General features: G+C 50.4%; 6 protein-coding genes across 6 annotated transcripts; 2 read left to right on the top strand and 4 right to left on the bottom strand.

Moving 5' to 3' along the window:
- Nucleotides 1-635: 635 nt before the first annotated feature.
- On the bottom strand, nt 636-1919 carry ENH_00069730 (hypothetical protein, conserved; the record flags this gene model as incomplete). Its single annotated transcript, XM_013577464.1, has 2 exons — nt 636-789; nt 907-1919. The coding sequence occupies 2 exons, from the start codon at nt 1917-1919 to the stop codon at nt 636-638; spliced, it is 1167 nt and encodes a 388-aa protein (XP_013432918.1).
- A 3220-nt stretch (nt 1920-5139) lies between these two features.
- On the top strand, nt 5140-8471 carry ENH_00069720 (dihydrouridine synthase domain-containing protein, putative; the record flags this gene model as incomplete). The annotated part of the gene is made up of 10 exons (XM_013577463.1): nt 5140-5788; nt 5901-5981; nt 6152-6279; nt 6445-6491; nt 6691-6820; nt 6921-6983; nt 7423-7500; nt 7680-7823; nt 7999-8061; nt 8319-8471. The coding sequence occupies 10 exons, from the start codon at nt 5140-5142 to the stop codon at nt 8469-8471; spliced, it is 1536 nt and encodes a 511-aa protein (XP_013432917.1).
- Nucleotides 8472-8979: 508 nt separating this feature from the next.
- ENH_00069710 (hypothetical protein, conserved) lies at nt 8980-12660 on the bottom strand (the record flags this gene model as incomplete). Its single annotated transcript, XM_013577462.1, has 9 exons — nt 8980-9275; nt 9414-9487; nt 9923-10240; nt 10376-10556; nt 10959-10985; nt 11297-11565; nt 11705-11918; nt 12084-12235; nt 12407-12660. The coding sequence occupies 9 exons, from the start codon at nt 12658-12660 to the stop codon at nt 8980-8982; spliced, it is 1785 nt and encodes a 594-aa protein (XP_013432916.1).
- Nucleotides 12661-17382: 4722 nt separating this feature from the next.
- On the bottom strand, nt 17383-18554 carry ENH_00069700 (hypothetical protein, conserved; the record flags this gene model as incomplete). Its single annotated transcript, XM_013577461.1, has 3 exons — nt 17383-17454; nt 17712-18232; nt 18539-18554. The coding sequence occupies 3 exons, from the start codon at nt 18552-18554 to the stop codon at nt 17383-17385; spliced, it is 609 nt and encodes a 202-aa protein (XP_013432915.1).
- A 1451-nt stretch (nt 18555-20005) lies between these two features.
- Nucleotides 20006-21007, bottom strand: ENH_00069690 (40S ribosomal protein S7, putative; the record flags this gene model as incomplete). Its single annotated transcript, XM_013577460.1, has 4 exons — nt 20006-20168; nt 20278-20405; nt 20531-20737; nt 20918-21007. The coding sequence occupies 4 exons, from the start codon at nt 21005-21007 to the stop codon at nt 20006-20008; spliced, it is 588 nt and encodes a 195-aa protein (XP_013432914.1).
- Nucleotides 21008-22390: 1383 nt separating this feature from the next.
- Nucleotides 22391-24300, top strand: ENH_00069680 (hypothetical protein, conserved; the record flags this gene model as incomplete). Its single annotated transcript, XM_013577459.1, has 2 exons — nt 22391-23764; nt 23983-24300. The coding sequence occupies 2 exons, from the start codon at nt 22391-22393 to the stop codon at nt 24298-24300; spliced, it is 1692 nt and encodes a 563-aa protein (XP_013432913.1).
- Between the last annotated feature and the right edge of the window lie 4 nt (nt 24301-24304).

Raw genomic sequence — 24304 nt, 5'->3', positions numbered from 1 at the left:
AGACTTCATCTTGCCATCGGAGAACAGCGAAGAATGTAGACCGTTCGTCGGCCGGGCCTTCGCAGTGTTGGGTTGCAGAAAGCGTAGTGCTGGCAGTTCGGAAGGGTCGCGGCACTTGAGAGCATGCAGGGGCGACGCTGTTTGCCTCTGCTGAGCCTCCATATATTGACCTAAATGTGATGGCTGTCGGTTTCGATATATTTGAAGGACGCTTCTTGTGCGGAGCCTAGCGAAGTAAGACCATTTGTTTATTCTTCATTTGATTGCAGATGGCGCACTGTAGCTTCATAACGTTTGGCAGAGAGCAGCAGTCTCCGACACATTCGGTGCGCTACCAGGACGAACTACGCTCACCACGCCTCTAAAAAAGAACCGGACTTAGTCAGAGGGAGCTTCATTGGGGCTACGTCGTACCAGTATCAGCTTGCTGTAGCATAGTTTACGCAGGGGCAGGGCGAAAGATTGCTGTTGAGAGCCAATATGGCATTCTACCGCCAAGCGAACAGCTGGGATACTTCCTGGTGATGCGGTTCGTTTGATGGCACAGCTCAATGCTTTTCACTGAGCACGAACGTAAGCTTCGCGGTGTCACTCATGGAATTCAAACTGTGTTGAAGTGCCTTTGTGGACTCTTATCAAAGAAGCACTACTGGTACCCTTGACATAAAGATATACTTAGGGACAAGGTCCTTGAAGCTTCCGCACCGTCTTGCAGGCCTCCACCTCATTTGCGACCCACAGCTGAGGAAAGTTTCTGCATGCGTCCCAAGAAGCAATCTCTCTCCGCTTCTGCAGAACGAACACACACTGTCACTTCGTTCCTATTCTCATCGAATGCTATGGAAAGTTTCGTGACCTGAAATGAGTATCTATACAAGTCCTAGTGCCAGCAGAAGGCAACAGCACAAGTGTTTTCTCGCGGGGCTGAAGTCAATTCCAGACACACCTAGCTTCATTACAGTAGACTGTACAGTTTTCAGCAGCAGCTGCTGCTGCTTCTGCTGTTGGTGGAGGAGCCTTGCGAAGTCCGCCCGCATTAGCTGCTGAGTTCCTTGCAGTAGTCGCACGCTTAGTAAGATTTCAAGAATGGCTGCAGACAGCACTGTGACTTTTCCTTCATAGACCCTCGTGAGCTTGCTAGTTTTGGGACTGGCGTTGCAAGGCAAGTATGGTGCACTCCGACGTGCAGCGTGCAACGCTGGCACTGCTTGTGGAGGCTGCAGTGGAGGTGATTCTCCCACCAACGGAGTGCTATTGGGAGCCAGCTGCTGCAGAAGTAAGAGCGCTTTGCAGACGGACAGCTCATATTCTGTCCCCCCTGGGATCTGCGAAGCTGAAGAGGATGCAGCAGAAGCCCCTGGTGAATCTGGCGAAGGTGGCACTGCCTTGATTGTTGTAGGCTCATCGACAGATACGGCTGCTGCTGCCCGCTTTTCTGGAGTTGAGTCCGCCGCGGCCTCTCGCATTAAGGAGTTTCCATTTACCTCGGGGGCAGGCATCCTATCTTCGGACGCTACTTGTGCAGAGGCTCCTCCTAGTGCCTGAGAAGAAGTGCTGGGCTGCTCCAGCAACTCAGCGTACGCTGCGTCATCAGCAATAAACGATGCTTGGTGGGCCAACATGTCTGCATCAAGTGACAGTCTTTCAGTGTGTAGTGTTCCTGCAGACTCAGAGTCCCCCGCTTGCTGTCTCATGAAACCGATGTGCTCATGTTCTGTATGAAGGTGAATCATTCCCCTAAGGCAGCGAATAACACACAGGGACGCGTGGAATGCCTCTGCAAGCGACTTGAAGGACTTAGGGTGTAGATCCATCTCCTTCAGATGGCCGACCTCCTTCTTATAGTCCGCTGCTGCCTGACTTTCACATATGAGAGTGGCATTTTTCTCATGGTAATGCCGCTGCGGGTTTTCTCCCATTGGAGTGGTTAAGCAGCTGCGCTACCGCTCTGGGGTCTCGCTGTTGGGAGTCGGAGGCTCCAACCGACGGGAAATGACGTCTTTGCCGGATTGTTACGTTGTCCACGCGCAGACTGTCTTAATCTTGCTTTTAAGAAGAAGGCGTCGTCGACACTGGCTGCTCATCTAACGCTTGGCCTGCTGCTAGAGTACAGGGGCTGGTGTTCCGGCCATAGAAGATCTAAAATGTTATCTGCCTACACGACCAGCACGAAATATCTGCATTCACATAGACTCGTAGTAATCTCTTGCGCTACAATGGTCAAAAAAAATCAGAACCGTAAAAAAGAATTGGTATGGCGTAGAAGAAGCATGGAATTATCCTGACGAGCAAGAGGACCCGAAGAGCCGCAAGGTATGAAACAAGATCCCATTAAGTAATGCTGTACTGATACGACAATATGTTGTGAATTCTGGACTGGAAGAAATTAAGGTAGTATTTTAAGTACACGTCTATTTAGGACTGCCCTGAATGAAGGCGATTCTCCTTGTTGCTGCTTCAAGAGCGAAGGCGTAGTGGCTGGTTGCACGCACAGACAGCTGGTATCCAACAGTGGGCGAGTGCTCGTTACTTGTCCGGTGTCACTTAGGTTGAGGCATTACATACACATTATTTGCAAAAGTGTTTGCACTGGTATGAGATTCTTAGCATGTCTTGAGATATATACAGGGGCTCTGCACAGGAACGCTGCGAGGCGCGCTTAGCTGTCATGTTCAGGTCATCATGCGACCAACAGCACGGCGCTCTAGTAAGAGATGAAAAACTCGCATAGCAGGGAATATCAAAGGGGAAATGAGCAATAAAGAGCTAGAATGGGTAATTTGGAACCGCAGAAAAGGCCGTGGAAGCCGAAGGATACAATCGCTCAACTTGTCCCCCCCGAATATTATTTTTCCAGGTGTCGGACTTGGAAAAACAGTATTCGGGGGGCCTCATCTGCCCGCTGCAGAATGCAGTTACTCCACTATGATGGATGCACAGCACTTAAATAAGGAGCTTAGTAGATTCAGATACAAAAATACACCACGTGGCGCAAATACAGGCATGTCAATACGGATATGTAAAATGGAAGGCAAGCCAGTGACTACCGAACTACACATAGGTGACTCCACTGTCTAATAGCGCTGCGGCAGACTGCAGCAGTCTAAGGCTCGCTGAGTAGCCAAATATGATGAAGACAACAGGTGGCCTGTGCCGATTGCACTGAATGATACTGCTGTGTTTGGTGGTTAAGGGTTCGCTGCCCTTATTGTACTGCGGCAGACTGCGGCAGTATAGGGTTTGCTGAGCAGTCAAATATCATGAAGGAGGCAGGTGATCTGTGCCAAGGCCATATCAAAGATGGCCTCGAGAACAGTGCGCAACGCTTCAACCTAGTCGAGAAACGGCTTTCAGACTCATGCAAATCAGGGTATGTCGATGAATGCAGTAATGAGGGTCTCACGTCCAGTGCGCTTTGCAGTCAGTCCCTGGGGTTGGGACTGCCATGCAGAGACTGAGAAGCGTCCAGAAAGAAAAACATGTATCCCTTGGAAGCTTGAATCTGCACTGATTTTGTTTGGACTTGCTAAATCCTTCAAGGCTTTTACTGAGTAATAGTATATGTGAAGCTGCGTACGAAAGGGGCACGTAGCAGTCCAAAGTGAATCTACTTTATTGTATTCAGTACAGACAGCATCGACAGTAGATTTCTTGATGCTGAAGCTCTTCAGTAGAACTCCAGAGGACTTAACCAGGCATTTTAATGCTATTGAAGCTGTTCAGTTGCCGAGGCCATTGGATTTTCCATTCTTTGGGGGTCGAGTGAAATATGAAACAGTAATTTCGAACTCAGCAGTGCTATTTTTTGAGCGTCTCTTGCCAGTGAGCGGTTCATTGGTTCGGCAGATCTTACGTTACGCAGCCGATAGAGTTTGCTGCCCAGGTCACTGCCAGCACAAAATGTAGGTTTTGCTGCAAAACTCAGGAGGGCTAGCAACCCTAGGAAATTCGTCCTTTATAAGTGCTCTTGCCCATCTACATGGTGCACATGCGTATGCTACCTCATGTAGCAGTTTGCCGTAATTAGCAGCAGTAGTGTTTTTGCCACTGGCCTTAAAGTTGCCGCTGTGTTTTCCAGGTGTGTCTATGCCTGATATGGGATAAAAGCTCCCTTCCTTACTGGCGTAGTAACTTGTGGCAGGACGAATGCACTTTGACGGAAACTCCAGTCGCTAAGTCGTGAAACGTTTCAGTGCAAGCTTGCCCTGAGGTGGCCTGAAAATGCCTTGGATAATTTTTTAACATAGAGGAGCCCCAATGTAGCTCGCCCCAAGCTCCAATAACGCAATTCCAGGCACATGAAGGCAGCGTTTCAAGCTCGACAGCTAGTGCGACACTCACCGACGCGCGAGTTGTCTTGCTGCCGTCTTCAATTTCGTTGCAGCAAGTGAATTCAGATGACTCCGGTACGTTGCTACAATTGCAACTATACTTTAGCCTATGCTATGTGTTATGAACGCTGGCACTGCGTCAGCTAATTAGAATACCACGATTAACAATGAAGTAATAGATGCCGCGCGTCTTTTATCACCAGGAAATATTTGTGATTTTCTTACACAACAATGAATTTTGGAAATAAGAAGTAAGAATCAGGGAATGCTTAAAGTAAAGGTAAGTTTTTCTCCGACGGAAAGCCACGGGCACAGTCGCGTGGAGCTGCCGATTGAACCAGCCCACGAACTGAGGAAAAATTTTCAGTTACGATTCCTTGAAAAGACATTTCATACTATACTCGGCCTTTTAAATAGTTCGCCAGTAGTACAACTAGCAGTTCTCGTCGACGTTTCAGAACCAGCCCTTCAGCCTACATGATCTGTCATGGAAGCCAATCGATCTAGAGCCTGTTATGTTGAACCGAGCAATTCAAAGAAAGTTAAAAGCGTTTCATCGACACTGCTATATTGCTATGAGCTTTGCGAGAGCTTGAGCGCCAACAATGGTTCTGCAACAAAGGCCTCTCATACTTCTGTCCCCGTCGAGCATTTGGAAGTTCATTGGCGTATACTACCTGCAATAGGCTGGCTCTAAAGATTATTAATGAGGGTTTTCTTTTCATTAGGTACCACGAAAAAAGCTGAACTGAGTCAAGTCTGCTAATTGAAGACGGGACAAACTCTCTTTTGGGATGAATTCCGCAGGATGTCAGCTCCCGCTACTCAGGGTACAGTTCTACGTGACTCTAAATCCGATCACAGAGACAAGCCGGCCGAACCTTATGAGTCTTCTAATACCGACGATTTGGTAGTGAAGCCGCCCATGCAAGACCTGTATGTGGAACTGACCAATATATGTCCCAGCCCCGAGCCCCCAGATATTACCCGTACAGATCTGGTGAAGGGGCCAACGGATGGAACAAATATTGCTGCGATTGCATCAAGCTGTACACTGGGCCAAAGCCAACAAAAACGTTGTGCTTCAGAGCTCACCAGCTCTGCCGAAGGAGGTATTTCTGGAGGTGCTAACGGGATTTGCGCCAAACGCTCTAGAACAACCGGAGAATCGAGCTATGATGGGGCACCAATCCTAGCAACAGAGGACAGTACAGAAACGAGCCACCACCATCACTCGACAAAAGCAGGCATTTTGCCAGAGGTGCCAGACGAGGAAAATGAGCGTCGGTCGGCCCAAGCTGAAGCCCAGGAAACGTTTAACGATGATAAAGTTGCAGAGAAAAACAGCTCGGCTTCCCTGCATGCTTCGGAACTCTATAACTCTTCCTGGATCCTTGCTCCCATGGTGCGGATAAGCACCTTGCCTTTCCGGCTGGAATGCCTGAAGTATGGCGCAGGTGAGACCCAAGCACTGAAACATGAGATTCAGAAAAAAGTCACAGGCTGAATTCTTTTGGAGGTTGTTGCGCAAGAGTGGAACTCGACTAATTGTTATTCTGCGCTTGATAGATGTCGTCTACACTGAAGAGATTGTGGACAGAAAGCTACTTGATACAAAGAGGTACATCAACAAAGACTTTGGCACCATTGGTAAGCCTAAGGCATGCATATTATGCGTGCTTTGGCAGGTTAGATCATGTGGGATGGGTGGGCATGCGGAGAAAATTTGGCACTTAACTGATGTCACGGTGCAGCTTACATTTTTGGTGTAGCCGTACAGCAGCATTACTCTTTATGGTTGAGCGTATGTTGAGTTGTAGAATACATCAGCAAGAGCGACAGACGCTGTATTTTCTCTACCTGCGAACTCGAGAAGGGCAAAGTTGTCCTACAACTTGGAACGGCTGACGCCACACGCGCTCTGCAGGCTGCAACAGTTGCCATACAGGTCGGCCTTTTACTACTGCATCCACCTGGCATGTTACTAAAACGCATAACCGGCGGCACTACTCAATTTTTAGTGCTGCGTAGCTTGTTCATGCTGACCGAGTGCCTGAGAGCCTTGTGTGCTGAAGCAGCGTTGATGCTCTCAATTTTTATGTGCGCTTCTCAGGATATTGCAGCAGTGGATATTAATATGGGCTGTCCTAAGAGCTTTTCGTACGCCATATGGGGCCCTTCAACCACGGCAGGAAAAATCGGCGACGAAATACACTTGCCCAAAAAGCATGTGGCATGACGGCTCACATGGGGTTTCCCCAGCGTACTCCTCTCCTTTAGCAGAGCACTAGTTCAGGTATTTTGCTTTATTTTTTCGTGGGCTGGAGCTCAGTTCCCGTTTGTGTTTCGTGCCTGGTAGGGTAAAAGGCGGCATGGGAGCGGCCTTGCTTCAGACGCCAGAGCTGTCGATGGATATCCTGAAGACCCTCGTTCGAAATGTTCACTGTCCAGTCACGTGCAAAATTCGTCTTCTTGAAACAATGGAAGAGGTTAGAGCTTGATCCACTGAGCTAGGTGTGCCCCCTGAGTAGCTGGCCTCTAAAGCAACGTGCGCTTTTATCCACGTATGCGTCTGCGATGCTCCTTCAGACTGTGGATTTCGCGCGGAAGTGCGAAAGCACAGGAATAGCAGCCATTGCGGTTCATGCGAGGGTACGTTTATAGGAGTATGCCTTAACGCGAACGTTCGCCTTACACTTTCACCAGCTGAATGCAAGTCTCATGAAGAAGCTAGCTTCAACGCAGTATTTGTCTTTACAGAAGCGCCACGAACGACCTGCACACAGGGCAAACTGGCAAGCTTTTCCAGTGAGTGACGTAGATACCACATGCTGATATCGAAGTCCACACCCCTTTATTTTGTAAAGCACAAGCATGCGTTGACGATTTGCATTTGGTGAAGGCATGAGGCCGCAATTCCTGCTGTAAAGATTCTTGCTGCTTGCAGCCATCTTCGCTGCTGACAGTTGCATAGTCTCACTAGAATGATAGCTCTTATTTGTTTCCTGGTCTTTGTATCTTTATGAATAGAAGTCCAAGTCTCTTTCCCTTTTTGCGGCTTCCGTACTCTGTGTGGCATCTGCTTTCACAGTTGCTGCAAAGTGCTCTTAAAATCCCACTAATCGCCAACGGTGACTTTCTTTCAGCTGAAGATGCGACTCGCTTTCAAGTATGTTTGAGCAAGATGCAGCTTATGTCTTGCCAATTTCCGGTTAAATGGAGCATAAGGAGCTAACAACGCCAAAACGTTATCTTTAGTAAGCTTTGAAGACAGCATGAAGTGCTGTAAGCTACTTGTGTAAAAAACATATTGCTGGTGCCGGTTGTTATTCTGGTGCCATGGTGCAGGATTCGTACCACATTGGAAATTTGATGTTCGCTAGAGGAGCTATGTGGAATCCATCACTATTTGCTCAGAAGGTGGTGACTACGGAGGGCACAGCTGCGTGCTCTTTTGAGCGTACTGCTGTTCTCCAGGATTACATAAAGCGTGTATGTTGCAGCCAGAAACATCGCTTGCTAAATGTACCTCCAAGCTTTGGTGGCGGACTTGGTACATCTAAATTTGTTTTAGACGTACGGCTTGACGATGACTACGGATTGCCTCATCGTTACCCCCAGAAGCTTTAAATTGACGCTATTTGAGTTGCATTTCTTTTCCATACAGGCAGTACTCTGCGGGTCGCCGTATCAGTCGATTAAGTTCACGCTTCAAGAAATGACTGCCCGGGTATGTTCTTGTAGCACCGACGCTTGGGGCTTTTGCATGATAGCAGGAACCTCATGTTCGCTACTGAAGACATGTTGCACTCGTTAGTTTTTCATTAGAATGCGGTGAATACTGGGACCATGCTTGCGTGCTCTTTTGGTTCCATTTTCTGGTGTCCATTCCGGATATTTTCTTAGCTTAGCAGTCGTGTATAGTGGCATTCACACCTCTTCAATCATGACTGCGCTGGGGCAATTTCCAATTTTTCCGCCTGATAGGATAGTGATAAGAAGCTCAAGCTGGACTTGGTCGCGGCGAATTCAACTGCAAAGCTTTGTGATGTTTTCGGATTAGACGACTTCTACAAAAGCATCAAGCATGTCCCCTACGCCAATACACTCAATTACTACAAGCACATTGATATTGGATAAGCCGTCTTTTGTTTAGTCGCAACGCTACTCACTAGCGTTTCCCTGACAGCGTTTTCCATCCCGAGCTGCATGCTAGACAGCATTAGCAAAGTGGAATGCGTGTACACAGGTTTTAGCAATGCTTTATGGCTGACACAGCACAACTTTTTTCAATTGTCAAGTTCCGCTCTCCATTTGTCGTGGAAACAAGCTTCAAAGCAACTTCTTGAAGTGCCGCGTCGAATGCGTTATTGTGCATGAAATGGAAAGGACTTTTCAGATTTTTAAACGCAGGGCTGTTCAGCTTAATTACCGGGCGTATAAAGGCTGACGCAGGTCGTTTCTGCTGAAATAAGACTTATCTGTTTAAGCGGTAGACGTGTGGCGCTAGCCTTCTAGTGCATCATTAACTTCCGCAGTTAGCGCAGCTTTTTTTAAGAACCACAGAAATACTAAGCGCGAGGAAGAGCGCTTGTATGATTAAGAGGCTATTTCCCCGCAATTAGTCAGCGCTGCGGATTGCAACGTGCTATCGCAAGTCCCCTTTCACATAATGTTCACAATCTCCCGGGGTCCGTATGGTCAAGCCATCCCAGTCTGCTTCGGTTGCCATGTCTTGGTAGTTCTGGTGCGTCGCTGCTTCCTGGGCTGCTCTTGCGGGTACTGCGCGGCGGCCTTCAACGGGTGGAAGGTCGTTTCTCTTCTTGAGCTCTGGCTGTTGTGATCGTGTCAGCAGCTGGTCAACGACGTTTATTCGTATAAAAGTCCTTTCTGCTGCATGTGGCGGCTCTTGCATCTGTACCTCTATGGCTAATGGTACGCAGCCTAATACAGGAGCAACGCATCACATATAGCGCGGAACGTAAAATGATGTCTGTGACTGGAAATTTTGGAGTGTGCACTGGCCAGCCAAGGTTATCTTCCAACTCCCATTTTTTGAAAGTAGGCAGGTCTTTTGCAGACCTCTGGTTTTTTCAACTGGAGTTCCAAATATTGCACCGGTGCGCGAGTCGATTGCTATGCCGGCAGGAAATTTCCTGAGAAACGTAGCACACCGCATTGCGTCGGTGCAACGAGAAAAGCCAGTAGAGTGCATGCATTTCCTAACTACTGGACAGATGCTGAAGATGATCTGTACAGGTGCCTTTCTCAATATATATTGGCAGCATACGAAATTGGTTTAAAGTAGAGATGATGGGGTCCTTCTATTAATGCTGGGATAGCGAAAAATTGACCCTTGAGAACAGTTATACTGGAATTGATGCCGTAAGAGAATCGATTGGGATACCGCATCCGGTTCCGCTCCGTGTCCCAATATTCGCAGTTTCGTCCGAAAGTGCCAGCCTTGCAGACACAGCTTTCGCAAAGGACCACGCAAAACGAGTGATGATATGTTGGGAGTACAATTGCGCGCTGGCCAAACAATGTAGAAATACATAGAATGCAAATGAATATGATTTTGGGACCCTCACACTCCATATTTGGGAATGCCTCCATTTCTGCAAGGTCTTCCGTGGCACACGACATCTACATCGGGGCATTCAATGACTCCTCTTTCCGTGCCTGGAACTTGCTTCTGCTGTCCCTTTTCGCCTCGCATGCAAACTGTCGTTTTCTCAGTGCCATTTTGCAGCTTGCTTGTTACTTGCGCAGCAACCCACTTGACAGCCTTTGCTACTGGCAGCATCATGGGTGCTTCGATCCGGTCATCGTCCGATACACATGTGATTCTGTGACAATTCCTTCTGTTCCTTGATGCCGGAGTTAGTTCCATCATGCTTTTTACACATCTGCTCCAACGATACAAGTGACGTGTAAGAGCGCAGCTGCCTATGAGCGTGCGACTCAAACTGCGCACGACGAGCGATGACGCGCTACACAAGGGGCGCACTATCAGACGTTGGCATAAGGAATAAATGACTCACCGCTCATAGTCAAAACCGCTTAGGAACATTTCGTTGTGGCTTCCTTGTCCATCATCGGTCACTGGCTCATTCGGGTTGCTTGCTTTGACGTCAGCAAACGAATTTTCCACTGCGATTTTATTATCCCAAGTCCTGGCTGCGACAGGCGTCGCCTGCTCAAAAGGCTTGCACCTTTGGGCATCTTGATCATCTGATCTTCTCCTGAGAGAACAGTTGCACGCCATATTCCATATTCACAGAGCCTCGTGCAGTGCGAAACGCAAGGATTCACTTCGAAAAAAGATAGAAGTCGATCATCCTAAGGTTTGCAGAGGGCTTGAAAGTTGGTACCCTATGATTAGCCTGATCCTTAAAACCTTTATACTCCAGGTTCTCACCAGAGAAATTCTCTTGCCCAGGTGTGTTCTGTTATGTACCAGCCTGTGTCCTCCATTGCAGCGAGCAGCAGCTCCATAGGGAGCTCTTCTGAAAATCAACATGGAGCTAGGTACCTCCCATGAAAAGGACCTTCAACTGGAAATGAGCATGAGGAAATTGCCTTTGCCTCCTAGGGGGGCCTCGAAATGCTTTGTTTCGTACTAACCTTTGGCGGCATACGCTGTTCCGGAACCTTCTACATGAGGTCCTAGAAAGGAAGGCTCAAAAACTGGAGTAGGCGCACAGATACACAGGGAAGTAGGTTACTAGTTTATTACGTAATTGCTGACAAATTTTCAAAGGAAATGCACTTGGTATCGAGGAAACTGACTCCAATGGAAGACAGTGGAGACTAAACTGTGAGACTGAACGATTCCCAGAAGAAAAACAGCTGCCTAATTGGGTGACACATAGCAGAGAAGTGCACTGCAGCAGGATCCGATTGCTTGGCTATGCAGGCTATGCAGTATTTGACTCTTGCTGACAGGCTAACAACGCGCTTACAGCGTGGGCCTGATTGATACAAGGCGAGCTCCAAGCCAATCACATCAGTGCAATCCAAATAGCGCCGTATTGCAGCCTTGATCTCAGGAGTTGTGAGAAAAAAACGGCGCCGCGTGCGCGTTTCTGCTGACTCCCCTGAGGAAGTTGCCGTTGCTTTAAACCTGTGAAAGCCTTTCTGGCTGTTGGAGGGCTTTATGTCTAAGTTCAACACTTCTGTGACGGCATGAACTGCAGGAGGCAAGCCTACGCGATTGGCATCGTGAAGCCGCCTGTTCGATGTTTCACCGCAGGAGACAGCATTTTGCTCTTCAAAATTAGAGTGCGCCTTGCTGGTCTGCTGTCCCATGCAGACTCAGGCAAAGTTCCAGCGTTCTTCAAGGGTGCTCGAGCAACACTGGTTTCATTTACCTTAGCGCTTCCTTCCTCCAAGCGTGGTTCCACGTTAGGAAAAAAGGCAGCGTCTGCACATTGACGCCAACCGCGTTGATAATGTACATGAGTATTCGATCGATAGTGTGAGAGAATGATGTCTTTCTGCTAGAGTACAGCCTTTCTGCCTCAGCGACAGGAATCGAGATGCAGGCTGCAACCGGGCGGTAGCCGTCATCAACTTGACAAACATCTGCAGAAATAAAATGCAGCCGTCTTCAAAATAGAGGCAGGCCAGTCTACACGTATCAATATTTTTTAATTACTCAAAGAAGCTCCGAGAACTTCTTGCCCGAAGGAAGGCACTACTGCGTAAGCAGCGAGCAGCAGGCATGTTAATTTATCGCAGCAACCCTACAGCTTCCATCCTCGTTTGGGCTTTTGGATGTGCGAAACGACAACAGGATATCAGCATCTTCGACTATTCCAAGCGAATGATGTTCCGTTTCAGTCCGCAAACGCCGAAGGTTGGGTAGACGACACTTTCCGCACTGGCCCACCCCGAATTGCCTGCACAGTAGAGCCTGCAAAAGTAGTAGAGCTACAAAACAACCCTGTGGAGCTCATATACTGACAGTGCCATGGCGTAGGCGGTGGTGAGAGCAGATTTACCGTTCAGATTCACCGTTCAGTAGGGGAAGCAAGCTCGCATGCATTTGGCTGGATAGCTTAAGCCCTTACGTGTCGCTCTTTTTGTCAATTTTGACAGTCAGCGGTCCTACTAGCCGATCAACCCTCACAGTTCGGTGTAGCCACCAGAGCGCGGCAGGCACAACTTCCACTTCGAAGAAGCGACGGATGTCGTTAAAACGCAGGGCATGCTGGACTTCTGTGGCTTTATATGCGTCTTCAGTGAGATCTGCCGCGATTTGACCGAGTAGGTTTTTGATAGAGTTATCTCGCGCAACAGCGGGCTGTTCCACAGCTGCCGGCATTTCACCTCCACGGTTCAATTGTTTGTTCAGATTGCTTTGGATATTCTCCCCTAGCGGGCTCAGAAAGTCCGCAAACCAAGCATGGACTCGAAGTGGAAGAAAAATGCCGCTTTTTTTGCTGATTTGAGACACTTGGGCAAAACTAGGAGTCACTCTATGGATATCTTCGAATGGAATCGGTGTTACCAACTTTACTCTGCTAGGCCACTTGCCGTTTTTTTCATACTTGGCTGCGTTAGTTGGCAAGCGCTTAGGACTGCGTAAGGGGAGACTTGCTAGCCGTCTGTATCTGAAGGAGGCGTGGACGCCAAGGGCTGAGTTGTGCCCAGTTTTCCCATCATTATGGTGCTGTTGGGTGTGATGTGTAAATACGCGGTGTGGCAAAGCACTGTGCAACGTGTGAACTTGACATAAATACTTTGATTGAGAGCACACGGGTAGCGGCTCTTTGTCTTTCTCTTCCGTCTGTATTTCAACGGCTCTTAAGGCGCGGGCAGTAGAAGAGGAAGGGTTGAGCAGGGCTAACGTTTGGGCCAGAGCTTTTGACGCTTTGGGTGGAGCTCCTTCTGGATAGGAAGATGTAAACTCTACAGCCACTGCGGCAGGAAAGTAATTACTCGAGAGAATTCTTTGTGTCGCTGCAATGACTATGAATATGTAACAAATCGGGAGAGTTTTCTTCCATGAAAAAGGACGCCACCTAGCTCTATCACTGGAAATGCTCCGGGAACTCCACTCTATGTAGCGACCCATTTGCTACACTGGACCAGGCTGATGATTTGCTAGGCAACCAAATGCAGGCGCTGCGGTTAGCGTACGCGGGCTTCCCTGTCTGGAAACGCAACTACCCAAATTCACCATTACTAGTTCAGGCAGGGCCTGCGCAAGGTTCCTTACAAAGCCACCTGTATTATGCTTCCTTCGTATGTTGTCGAGAAAGAACCTTTATACAGCGGACAGTGCACCTTAGCAGCTGAAAGGAACGCACGCGGAGGCCACCGCGAAGCTCCAGGAGGGATGCACTAACAACTGTTCAGCTGCGTACATTTCGTAGGATTCACTCCAGCCACAAGAAAGCAGCATATTTGGTGGCTGGAAACATCGAACATACAAATTGACGAAGTTTTAGTTTTCTTTGTGCATGCAGCCCGTGCATCTCAGAAGCTACGTGGTCGTAAACCTAGAAGGGCAGAGACTGTGCAAGAACCTACGCTCCCCTTGTTCAAGCCAGCTGGTTGGAGCAGATTAATATGCTTAATGTAAAGCGCAGAGATGCGCGCTCTAGGGCTTCTCCATACCAGGCAGGCAGCTTGCACGGCCTTTGGGGTGAGCCATGTGTACGCACAAACCACTGGACCATCGCGCCGTTGCCAGTTACTGGAATTGTCTGCTGAGGGCCAAGCTGGTGCTCAACAGATTTCCACCATCTTTTAGATGGCATATAATAAACTCGGAAACCTATTCTTCCTTTGTGGAAAGTTTCCACTTCCTCTAGTCCCGTTACTGGTGACATAACAGAGATGAGGTCTTGCTGCACAGTGCTACCGGTGCATCAGCTTAGAGCTGCAGTTGAGGAAAATAGACAAAATCTTCACTAGTAGAATATTCCAAACGTGATAAAACTTTGGGAAGACCAAGCTAGTAGTATTTAGAACGAAAACATAAGGAGATCTTTCTGACACATATATAGCATGCATTCTATGTCTGAGCCAACAGAAGTTCCATCGCTTGTTCTTGATGAAAGCACGTATTTTAGGTCAGTTGTTTGAGTTCTTGGACAGGAAGGAAAACACTGCTTTTTGAGCAAGGCTTTCCTCTAAGCTCGTCAAGTGCACATCAGGTTCTTGGAAGGTGCATCTCTGCACGGTTGTTCATTCGTATCCGTTGAAACATGCAGGACCTTTCGTATTCAAAAACTACAGGGGGACTGGGAATCTGGCGTAAGCAGGCTGTGTACCGCATTCTAGAAGCGCTCCAGCGTCCTTGAATTTACTCGTTTCGCCTAAACGTGGTATCAGCCGCAGCTGCTCTAGCCACCGACACAATTGCACTTTTTCTCCTTGGCGTGCATTGTGACTTTGTTTTCATCTGGTTACGCTTAAAAGTAGCTTCACCGTGCATTTTAGCTAAATCTGCAGTTTGAGGCCATACACGGGGCAGTGTTTCTCGTTACAGAGGTCCCGTTGTAAGTTGAACACGTCAAGTGAAGCCCGAGCCTACGAGCCAGGATTGACATGCACTGTCCTTTGTTGCAAATAACACCTGTGCATGTGCCTTTGTATCTGCACTTTTGGGTCGCTCACTGTGCCTTCACCAGATTCTGGTTCTTTAGTGCAGGAGAAACGCAACCACACCAATTCACATTTGCTTCTTTTCTGGCGTTCTCTTCGCCCGTAGGCCACTCTTCAGCGGATACGACGGAGTTCGCATTTGTTCATATGGTGTACTCATGGTCGTATCTCGGCATAAGCACGTGTAGCTGCCCACACTACGCAGCATCAAGTCAACATCCCATGCCCTAGCTTGAATCAAAAGGCTGCCTCTACCTACAAGAGCCGGAGTGATGGCTGTGCGAGCCTATGCGTTGTATTATGTGGCTATTGCAGCCCCCGTTTACAGGCGCACGGCTGCTTTTTGGCGTCCAGAATCATGCTGCCACCCGAATTACCGATGCCTTCTTTGGTATGTGAACTGTCGTGCCCGGTGCTTGCCAACTTGTAGGCAGGCGAGGTCGTGCTTTTATTGTTCGTTGATCCTTCGCTTCAGAAGTCGATGCTTAAGCCGCCGCTCGAGCCACCCAAAGATTTGTTTGGACAAGTTTCTTTTCCTCCTGCCATACAAGTCTTCTTTTGAGCTGTCTCTGTTGCTTGATGGTTTCGGCCTGTGCTACTTAGCGTATGCCTGCTTTAAACCACGGTCAGGAACGAAATGGGTGGACAAGATCACTTCGATGCTGTGACAGCCTCACCTACCACTGATCAACGATTAGGTACAGAGCGAATGACCCGCCGCCTATCCTTCAAGCTTTCAAGCCCATGTGGTCTTCTCCAGGGCAAGCGATTATGCAATACCCTTATTTTGGAAGCTGCTGTCCACGCTCAATGCTACTAATAATCAGGGAGCGCCAAATCAGGTGAAGTCAACAGCGTGATCGGGCACTCTTCTCGCGAAATTCTCTTCAAGATGGGCCCAAGAGGACACAAGCAACAGCATAAAAGTTCCTCAATCCACTGATATCTAGTAAGTGCGATGCCGCAAGCCTTGTGCACGGAAACGTGCAACGGAAGAGCATTCAAGCCACTTGGAGCTTATTCGTCCTTGTGTGGTCCTCTGCATGACGGAGGAGTCGCCGAAGGATAGACACGACCAAGTAGTTTGCAGCGGGCTGCAAAAAGTCAGCCAACACGCATGACGCCTGTAGCCATATTCATCAATGGAAATAGAAGTAAGGCAATTTTCACCGAGCAAACTGACTTCACAGGCACCGTTGGGTCAACACGCTGTGGGGCCAAAACCAGTACTGGGCTCAATCGTGCACAGCTCTGATGAAGCCGCAACCATCGAAAGCAATAACCCAGAACGGGTGACAACGCGGTTAGATCCTTTTTGTTGTCTCATAATTACAACTCTCAGCAACCTGCTCTGGACGAATTGAAAAACAGTTTTTGAGCAACTTGACAGTATTGATGTAAAGCCTGGGGGAACGGGTATATAAGCCACCAGGGTTAGTGCGTGGGGCAGCATTTGCAACTAACGCAGCTCCAACGCGAAGCAAACTGCGTAAGTCGCAGGACAAGTGCTCCAGGGATCTCAGTTGAGAATAAGCAGAAAACGAAACAATATAAAGCTAGGTATCCTCACTTTGAGAAAGTCTACGAAACATACAAAACTAGGTACCCTCACTTTGAGAAAGTCTACGAAAAAGTATCGCTTGCAGGGGGGAAAACAGCAGTAGCGAGGACCAGTTCCTGGGGCACCAGCACGGTGTAATAAGAAGACAAATCCTGTTCAACGAACGAGAACCACGAAACACCCGACAAACTTTCAACTTTAAAGAAATGAAGGGCAAGACGGGAAGGCACAACTGCGCCACTTCAGAGCAGCGTGATGCCTTGCTCGCGCTTGAGGCAGACTGCCGGGCATCAAGTTTCAATAGGACAAGCACATAGCGGCTCACAAAAGATACGTCGCCGGCATGCCACGCTTCAGTTCAGCTTGTGAAGAGCTGCTGAGAATGGCATTGTTGCACCTTACGCGACACTACCCAAGCAACCCTCGTTTCTGTGACAATGATAATAAAAACAGCTGGATAGTCGGAGCTTTTGGGTACTGTGAGTACGCTTGGGTCTCAGAGCCTGCTTAGCCTGCCTCATTTTGTGCTTTTCGCCTCTCTATCAAGATGCGGGTGGGGCACTGCTCGTTAACTCGTTGCAGGCTCCAAAGGAGCACAAAACAGCCACATCTAGGCATTTTACGGACAGCCTGGCCTAGCCGTTGTGTCTGGGGCCTTCTCTTGCCACGCCTAATGAAAGTGCATGCCTTAAAAAGCAAAACCGATTCACGGCTTCTGCAACGTTAGTGTTGCTCCCTTTCTCATTTACGAGTCCCACAGCTGCTCTAGCGCTGCTGTACACAGCTGCTCTGCCGCTGCTGTAGCCGAACAAAACGCCTTTTCTACCATACGTAAGCCATCTGGTGGGTCGTGGGGGGCTCTTCACCGTGTTACTGAGGCGGCGGGGATAATCGCTGAAGCTCTATCATGATAGCGCTGATGAAACGCTGTCTGACGAAGGACTGAAGACAGAGACAAAGTTACACAATGCACAGAGTGACGAGCCGCCGCCATTACTGTTCAGCCTGTTGGGATCACGCGTACAGATAGTACCAGCAATGCACAACTAAAGGCAGCAACAAGACTAACGGCGGGAGTTGACACACGGATAGCAGCAAAAATACCGGTGAAAGTATTGAAAGAGCCGGCAGAAATCGAAGCAAAAGAGGCACTTGCAATAATTGCACCCATCGAAACAGAGTCTCTACTTTGCGCTCACGCTGAGCTCCTGTTGTATTCCTGCTGCCTCGAGCGCCGCTTCCTTCGAGCTGCTGTTTCCTTTTTCGAGAGATATGACCTCGTCATAGGCCTCCGCACTGGATGCCTCAGCACTCACCGACACAAGAGCAGCGGAGCTGCTTTTCTCAAGTGCTGCTAGGCTGGTAGCAGCAGCAGCGAACTTGGCGTTTGCCTCTTGCTCAAATGCATCCCCTTTCAAAACCTTTGCTGATGCTTCACTCGCCACCGCTTCTACCGCTCCCGATGTTGCTGCTGCAGTTGGCACAAGCTGCCTTGTGCAGCTGTAGGTTACCATGCCCCCAAAAGCAGCTACAACGTCCTGTGCTACGTAGATGGCCGTCTCTATGCAGCTGCCTGCCCCTCGAATAATAACCTTTGCATAAGGCCCTCTTAAAAGCTTTACACAGCGCTTGAGGTATACAACAGTCGGTACTCTCCTGGTAACGAAGACTTCGTTTGGGCGAATGGGTGGTCGTGGTAAGGGATTTCGCGATACGATCTCTGCGGAAACACAAATTGAAAAGCCTACACAAACAGGAAGTGTCCTCAACAACGCCTTGGCCCGGCGGCTCTGTGTGAAGGCCAGACTTTGCGTTGAGCCCAGGACGCGCTGCTGCTTAAGTCTGAGCTTCAAGTCACTTGCTCCCTTCTACGGGATACGTCCTATGCGCCAGAACACCGGTGCTGTAGGGCACTGTCCTGCTTTAGCTGTATTGGTCTGCCTTCACAAATGCGTTCTACGTGGACTAAGGATCTTTTGAAGTGGAAAACCCGCAGTCAGCCTTGGAAAACACGCAGTCAGCCTACCGGACCGGTCCTCCATATCTCCCCAAGGCCAATGAGTTGACGCAGGAAACTCCGTGATTCGCTCTTCTGCTGCACCTGACGCTTTACTCTGCTGGGCTTGTGTCTGTGGGCTTCGAGGGAACTGGACGAAATGGACTCCCCTGAGGCTTTGGGCGGAGAGCTGAAGAGTGGATATCGATAGCCTTTATACCGCAGACTTTTCGTCACCAGGTATGAATGCCACGGAACTTTGTTTGTCTGAACTTTTTTCATTCATTCAACCAAAGTTCCACGAGTGGATTTCCTGAAGCAACGACAGGTCATTCTGTAGGGCCCCTCGACACTGGCCTGGTGGCAAACTCAAGGCCTAGAGCAACATGAAAGAACAAGAAAATATCAATCACTACCTTTTCTAGGGAAATGTATTGCGAAAATGCAGAACGTAAGGAGAGTGAGGTGTGTGAAGTGGGATTGGAAGGATCGAGATTCAATTATGTGAAATCAGGTAACTGATTTGCAACTGGAAGCCCAGTCTTTGCTGCACTTGAACGAAGTGAGAGAGAAATAACGGGTCAAATATAACATATGCAAGTTGTTATTGATTTTCTGTTGCATTTAGTAAAAAAGCGCTCGGAAACACGAGGAGAGAAAAGAAGGTGAAGCCGACGACGGGGCTCGAACCCGCGACCACGAGGTTAAGAGCCTCGCGCTCTACCGACTGAGCTACATCGGCTGACCAATTCCCCCGCATTTGCGCCGAAAAAGCGAAAAATTCCTTTATCAGAAAACTAGCACAACTTAAGCATCATGACGCTGCGGTACAAGTTTCACAGAAACTCCGGAACTGTGACTAAGATGCTTGTCCCACAGAGCCTGTGACAGTGCTCTGTTGAGGGAATCGATGATTAGGTTGGCTGCACTCCTGCCCTGTCGCAACTTTCCTCGTTTGCACACTTCACCCCATACCTTCCTTCTCATAAACCGTCACTATTTATGCCACATACAGGGCTTCCAGCAGCGAAGCGAGCTGCTACCATGCCACTGCTCAGCCGAGGCTCGATCAGTCATGCTGGGGGACGAGCCAGACAAAGGATACGTAGCGTTAACACAGAGTGTCCCTGGCGTTATCTAAACGTATCGCTAGATGACGAGTGGCAGTACAAGGATGCCGCAGTGGATGGTGATGAAACGAACTGGATCCATGCTTCTACCTACGTTCATTTCGGTATGGCTAGAACAAACGCTGGCAAACCACAGTAACAGCGAACAACTATTTTGTATCAGCGGCCTCCGCGCCGTTCGGTCCCGAGAGGAATTAAGGAGGCAGAGGAGTTATTAACCGCATGGCGGTTTCCTTGTGAGTTGCAGCTCAGCAAATGCCGCGGCAGCCCGCTCGGCACGGGGCTCCGTAGCTGGCCGCCTCCGTAGCTGGGTTGACAGACACAAGAAACAAGCCACGGGAGGCGCAGGAAAGTGGATACTTCATGTTCAATATACGTGTTCTGGGAAGAGGAATGCAGCGTCCTTGTTGGTGAGGCGTTTATATACAGCAGCGAAAGTCCACAGTTTCTCCTCCAAGTTGTCTTTTGCCTTGTCCTTGGGGTCAAGGTGCACCTTCATCAGCTTAGACCCATCAGCGCGCACGCGCCACCTGCAAGAACTCGAAAAAGAAGTCCTTTTTCAACAAAAACCCCAACTTGGGAAACGCTGAAGCAAAAACAGGCGCAGCAAATGCTGCAGGGGAGAAAAGCCCAACTCACCTGCGGCCGACAACCTCAGAGGGTGCCACAATGTCCTCCAGCATCGCATCTTGCACGTTGGTGAGGGTCCTGGATCGCGGGCGGACCTTGAGGTTCTTGCGTTTATAGTCGAGACCCACGATGCTCCTCTGCGAACACCCGCACACACGCGGAAGCAGCAGCTGCTGGCCCTGCTGCTGCAGCTGGCACCGGCAGTGCAGCAGCTGGCGCAGCAGCCGGTGCAGCAGCTCCTGCTCCCCCGAAGAAAACGCACCTGCGCAATAATCACAACGTGCCTCTTGAGCTTCTTCTCGAGCTCCTGCACAAGCCTGGCGTGGATCCGCTTCACCACGTTCATGTAAACCCTGTAGGGCACAAAAATCACCAGCGCCGTCTTCCCCGAGGCGGGCACTTCGACGGGCTTGACTGCGCAGATGGTCAGCTCTGCCACTTCGGCCCGCAGTTCAGACTGGGCGCTCGACTGCAGACATAAAATCAGGAGAGTTAGAAAAACACTGAAGAGAATAAAGGAGCAATTCAATTATTAAATGGAAAACTTTGGTGGAACAGAAGATCTGGATCGCCACAGGAACAACATGTTCAACTTCGACGATTAAGTTGCAAGGGAAACGAAGTTCAAAGGGAGGCGCCGCTGGCACACCTCAATGTCTGCGAGGCACCGGTCCACTTCCTTCTCCACCTCCGTCGGCTGGCTGCCGTCAACCTTAACGATCCGCTGTCGAGTTGTCATTTTTTGGACTTTTCAATCTGCAGCCACACACGCCAAAGACAGCGAAGAGCCCCGCATGAGCTGCGGCAGACAACTTCAGGCTAGGCCAACACCGGAGACGATTTACACTCAACCGGGCGCAGCGGCGATGCACTAAAGTACCACACAGAACCTGCCCCACACCCAACAAGAACACACACGGCGCAGCGCCTCTACACTTCGGAGAAAGCCCGATCTGCACATGCAGCGCGGCACTGCGTTACGCCGCCTTCTTGGCTGACAGCATTAAGCTTTTGAAGCGGCAACAGATACACGTGCTAGCACACACATTCACGGTGGCGCGTGCGTGAGGAGCGTGGGCCAATTGGTCAACAAGCACTAGTTTCAGCCTTGGGAACGCGGGCAGCCAAAAACCCAGAGACAGCACCCAAATACCCGCTGCATTTATGGGGAAGAATGACAAAACAAACGAAGCCGAACTGAAAACAAAGAGCCTCAATACAGCTACTGTTGCTCGTGAAGCCGCAGCCCGGTCCTCAGCCCACAGTGATCCATCTGCTGCAGCTGCTGCAGCTCGGACCCCCGCACGAAAACCCCAGAAAGTGCTCTACGTTAAATTAATTAAGCAGCAAGAAGCGCAGTAAAGTATGAGAAACACCGTAAATGCATCTCGAGCAACATATCCCTTGTCCCCATGACCCCGCAGAAGGACTGCTGCAGCCCGCATATGCCTCAGCAGCGCACGGTGAAACAGCAAAAGTTCAGCAACTTACTCGAAAGCAGATATCCCCTCCGTGTTTTCCTATTTAAAGACGAAACATTTTCTCTCGCCTCGTAGTGGGGCGCTGCAGAGGTCATGCTGCCATGTCCCCACTGCAGCGGCTGCTGCACATGCAGCAGCGGCAGGCTGCTGCTGCTGCAGCTGCCGCGTGCTGTGCTGCTGCTGCTGCCGTGCAGCGTGTTTGTCCACCAACCTGCATTGCCGCTTCATACTTCTTAAAACTCACTTCCTTATCAAATCACTGACCCAATTAGGTGAATGTGCACATCACATTTTTCAGTACAAGTTTGCGGCGCGTAGCTCTGCTGCACTCTCTTAGCAGCAGCAGCACGTGCATGCGTTTCGAGCCGTGTCCTAGAGGCGACGCACAGCTTGCGTTCGGTACTGTCTGTTTCGCGTGTGCATTCAGCACATGCACGAAGACACGCGCTTCCAGCTACGTTCTTTAGGTGAGTTCGTTGGCCTTGCACGCCTAGGGAGCTGCAGCGACGACAACGGCAGTTGCAGTTACAAGCAGCAGAAGCACAGCCTATAGACAGCAATTGCGCGTGTCAGCGGCAACAGCAGCAGCAAAAGAATCGTCAGAAGCCAATGAGTCAGAGGGACTCGACGCTAAGGCCGCCATGGCAGGGGGACACCAGCATCAGCAGCAGCAGCTCTTGCAGCAGCTGCTGCTATTTTTCGACTTGCCGCCCACTTGCCGCTGCAGCCGCGCAGTCCGCATGCGCTATTTGCTGCTAGCGAAGCAAAGGCATCCGGATCAGCGGCCTGCTGCTGCTGCAGCGTCAGCAGCAGCAGACTTTGCGCAGCTACAGTGCAACTATGAGCGCCTAAAGGCACTCCTGGAGGGAGAAGCTGCAGCGACTGCCACGCAGTCCACTCATGGCCGATGGAAGCAGCAGCAGCAGCAGCACCAGCATTACCAGCGTCACCAGGGCGCCGCCAACAGAGAGCAATGGTGGTATCATCAACGGCAACAGCAGCAGCAGAGGTGGCAGCATTGGGAGGAGCAGCAACACCAGTGGAGGCAGCAGCAGGCCAATGCTTATAAATACTGGGAAGAGGAGCATTGGAAGGAGCAGCAGCAGCAGCAGCAGCAGCGACGCGCATACCACACACCCTTCACGGGCGCTGCTCGGGGGTTCGGACTTGCTTTTGGGATGACTGCTGCTTTCTGGCTCACAAATCCTCGCAGCAGCAGCAGCAACAGCAACGGCAACAGAAGGAGCAGCAGCAACGTGGTTGCTGATGGTCACATGCGGCAGCAGCAGCAGCAGCAGCAGCTGGCACAGCGGCAGCGCATGCGGAAGCAAAGGATGCTGAGCGAGTCGAGGCGAAAGCAGCTGCAGAAGCACATGCGGCTGCCTCTAGAAGGGGGCCCCCAGTCAGACTCAGAGGTCAACAGCAGCAGCAGCAGGAGCAGCAGCAGAGATAGCCAGCACCTGCAGCAGCGGGAAAAGGGGAAGCTGCTGAGCGGCATGGCTGCAGGGTCTGCGGTGGCTGCTGCAGCGCTTACAGGCCCGCATGCCAGCTGCAGCAACGCAGCAGGCCAGGACCCCAGTAGCGGCGAAGGCAGCAGCAGCAGCAGCAGCAGCAGCAGCTTGGCTGTGCCGCGGGACCCTAAGGCGTGGAGGGACGAGCTAATTAAGATTGGCCACCTGATGCAGCAGCCGGATGCTTTCTTTGACGACAGCATAATCGACAGCAGCAGCTACAGCAGCAGCAGCAGCAGCAGCAGCTACATGGGCCTGCCTTTTCACGCAGATGGCGGCTCGCCTGCTGACGCAATAAGACTAGCTGGCAGCAGCAGCAGCACTGGAGTGGAGGCAGCAGCAGCAGCAGCGTTGGGGAGCAGCCTATTCGATGACTCGCTGCCCCAAGGCCATTTGACTGCAGAGGGATCCGAAGATGCAGCAGCAGCAGCAGCATACTATTTACCCAGACGCAGCAAGACTGCGGGGAACATGACGGAAAGTGATGATTTCTATGCAACCAGGGTATGTTGCTGCTGCTGTTCGCTGTTTGCTGCTGCTGCTGCTGCAGTTGTTGCTGCTGTTGGTGCTGCTGCTGCTGCCACGATTTGCACTGCAGTCTTCCCCGCTATGCTGCGTGTCAGTGGCTTTCTTTACGCTTTCGCAGCAGCCGCTGCTGCCATAACTGCTGCTGCCGCAACTGCTGCTGCCGCAACTGCTGCTGCTGCTGCTGCTTGCTGCAGTACATACACCGCGCAGTGCGGGTGATGAAGCGAAGGAACTTTGAGGGCTTCCAGGGGCAGAAGCAGCAGCAAGAGCAAGAGGCGGAGAGCCAGCAGGAGGCGCAGCAGCAGCGGCTGGTGCTGCAGCCCGAGCCGCAGCAGCTGATGCTGCAGCGCCAGCCGCAGCAACTGCAGCAGCTGCAGCGCCTGGAGCTGGCGCACCCGCAGCTGCACACTGCCAGCGAGCTGCTGCAGCACCAGCTGGCGCAGCAGCAGCTAGTCCTCCAAAGAGAAGATGTGGGCCTCCGGCCCCCACACTCGGGGCCTGTTTTTGCATGAAGTA

This window comes from Eimeria necatrix, genomic scaffold (genome assembly GCF_000499385.1).
Source record: "Eimeria necatrix Houghton genomic scaffold, Enh_scaff66, whole genome shotgun sequence".
Lineage (NCBI taxonomy): Eukaryota > Apicomplexa > Conoidasida > Eucoccidiorida > Eimeriidae > Eimeria > Eimeria necatrix.
Note: the sequence above shows the minus strand (reverse complement) of the source record. Positions and strands in the feature narration are given on the sequence as shown.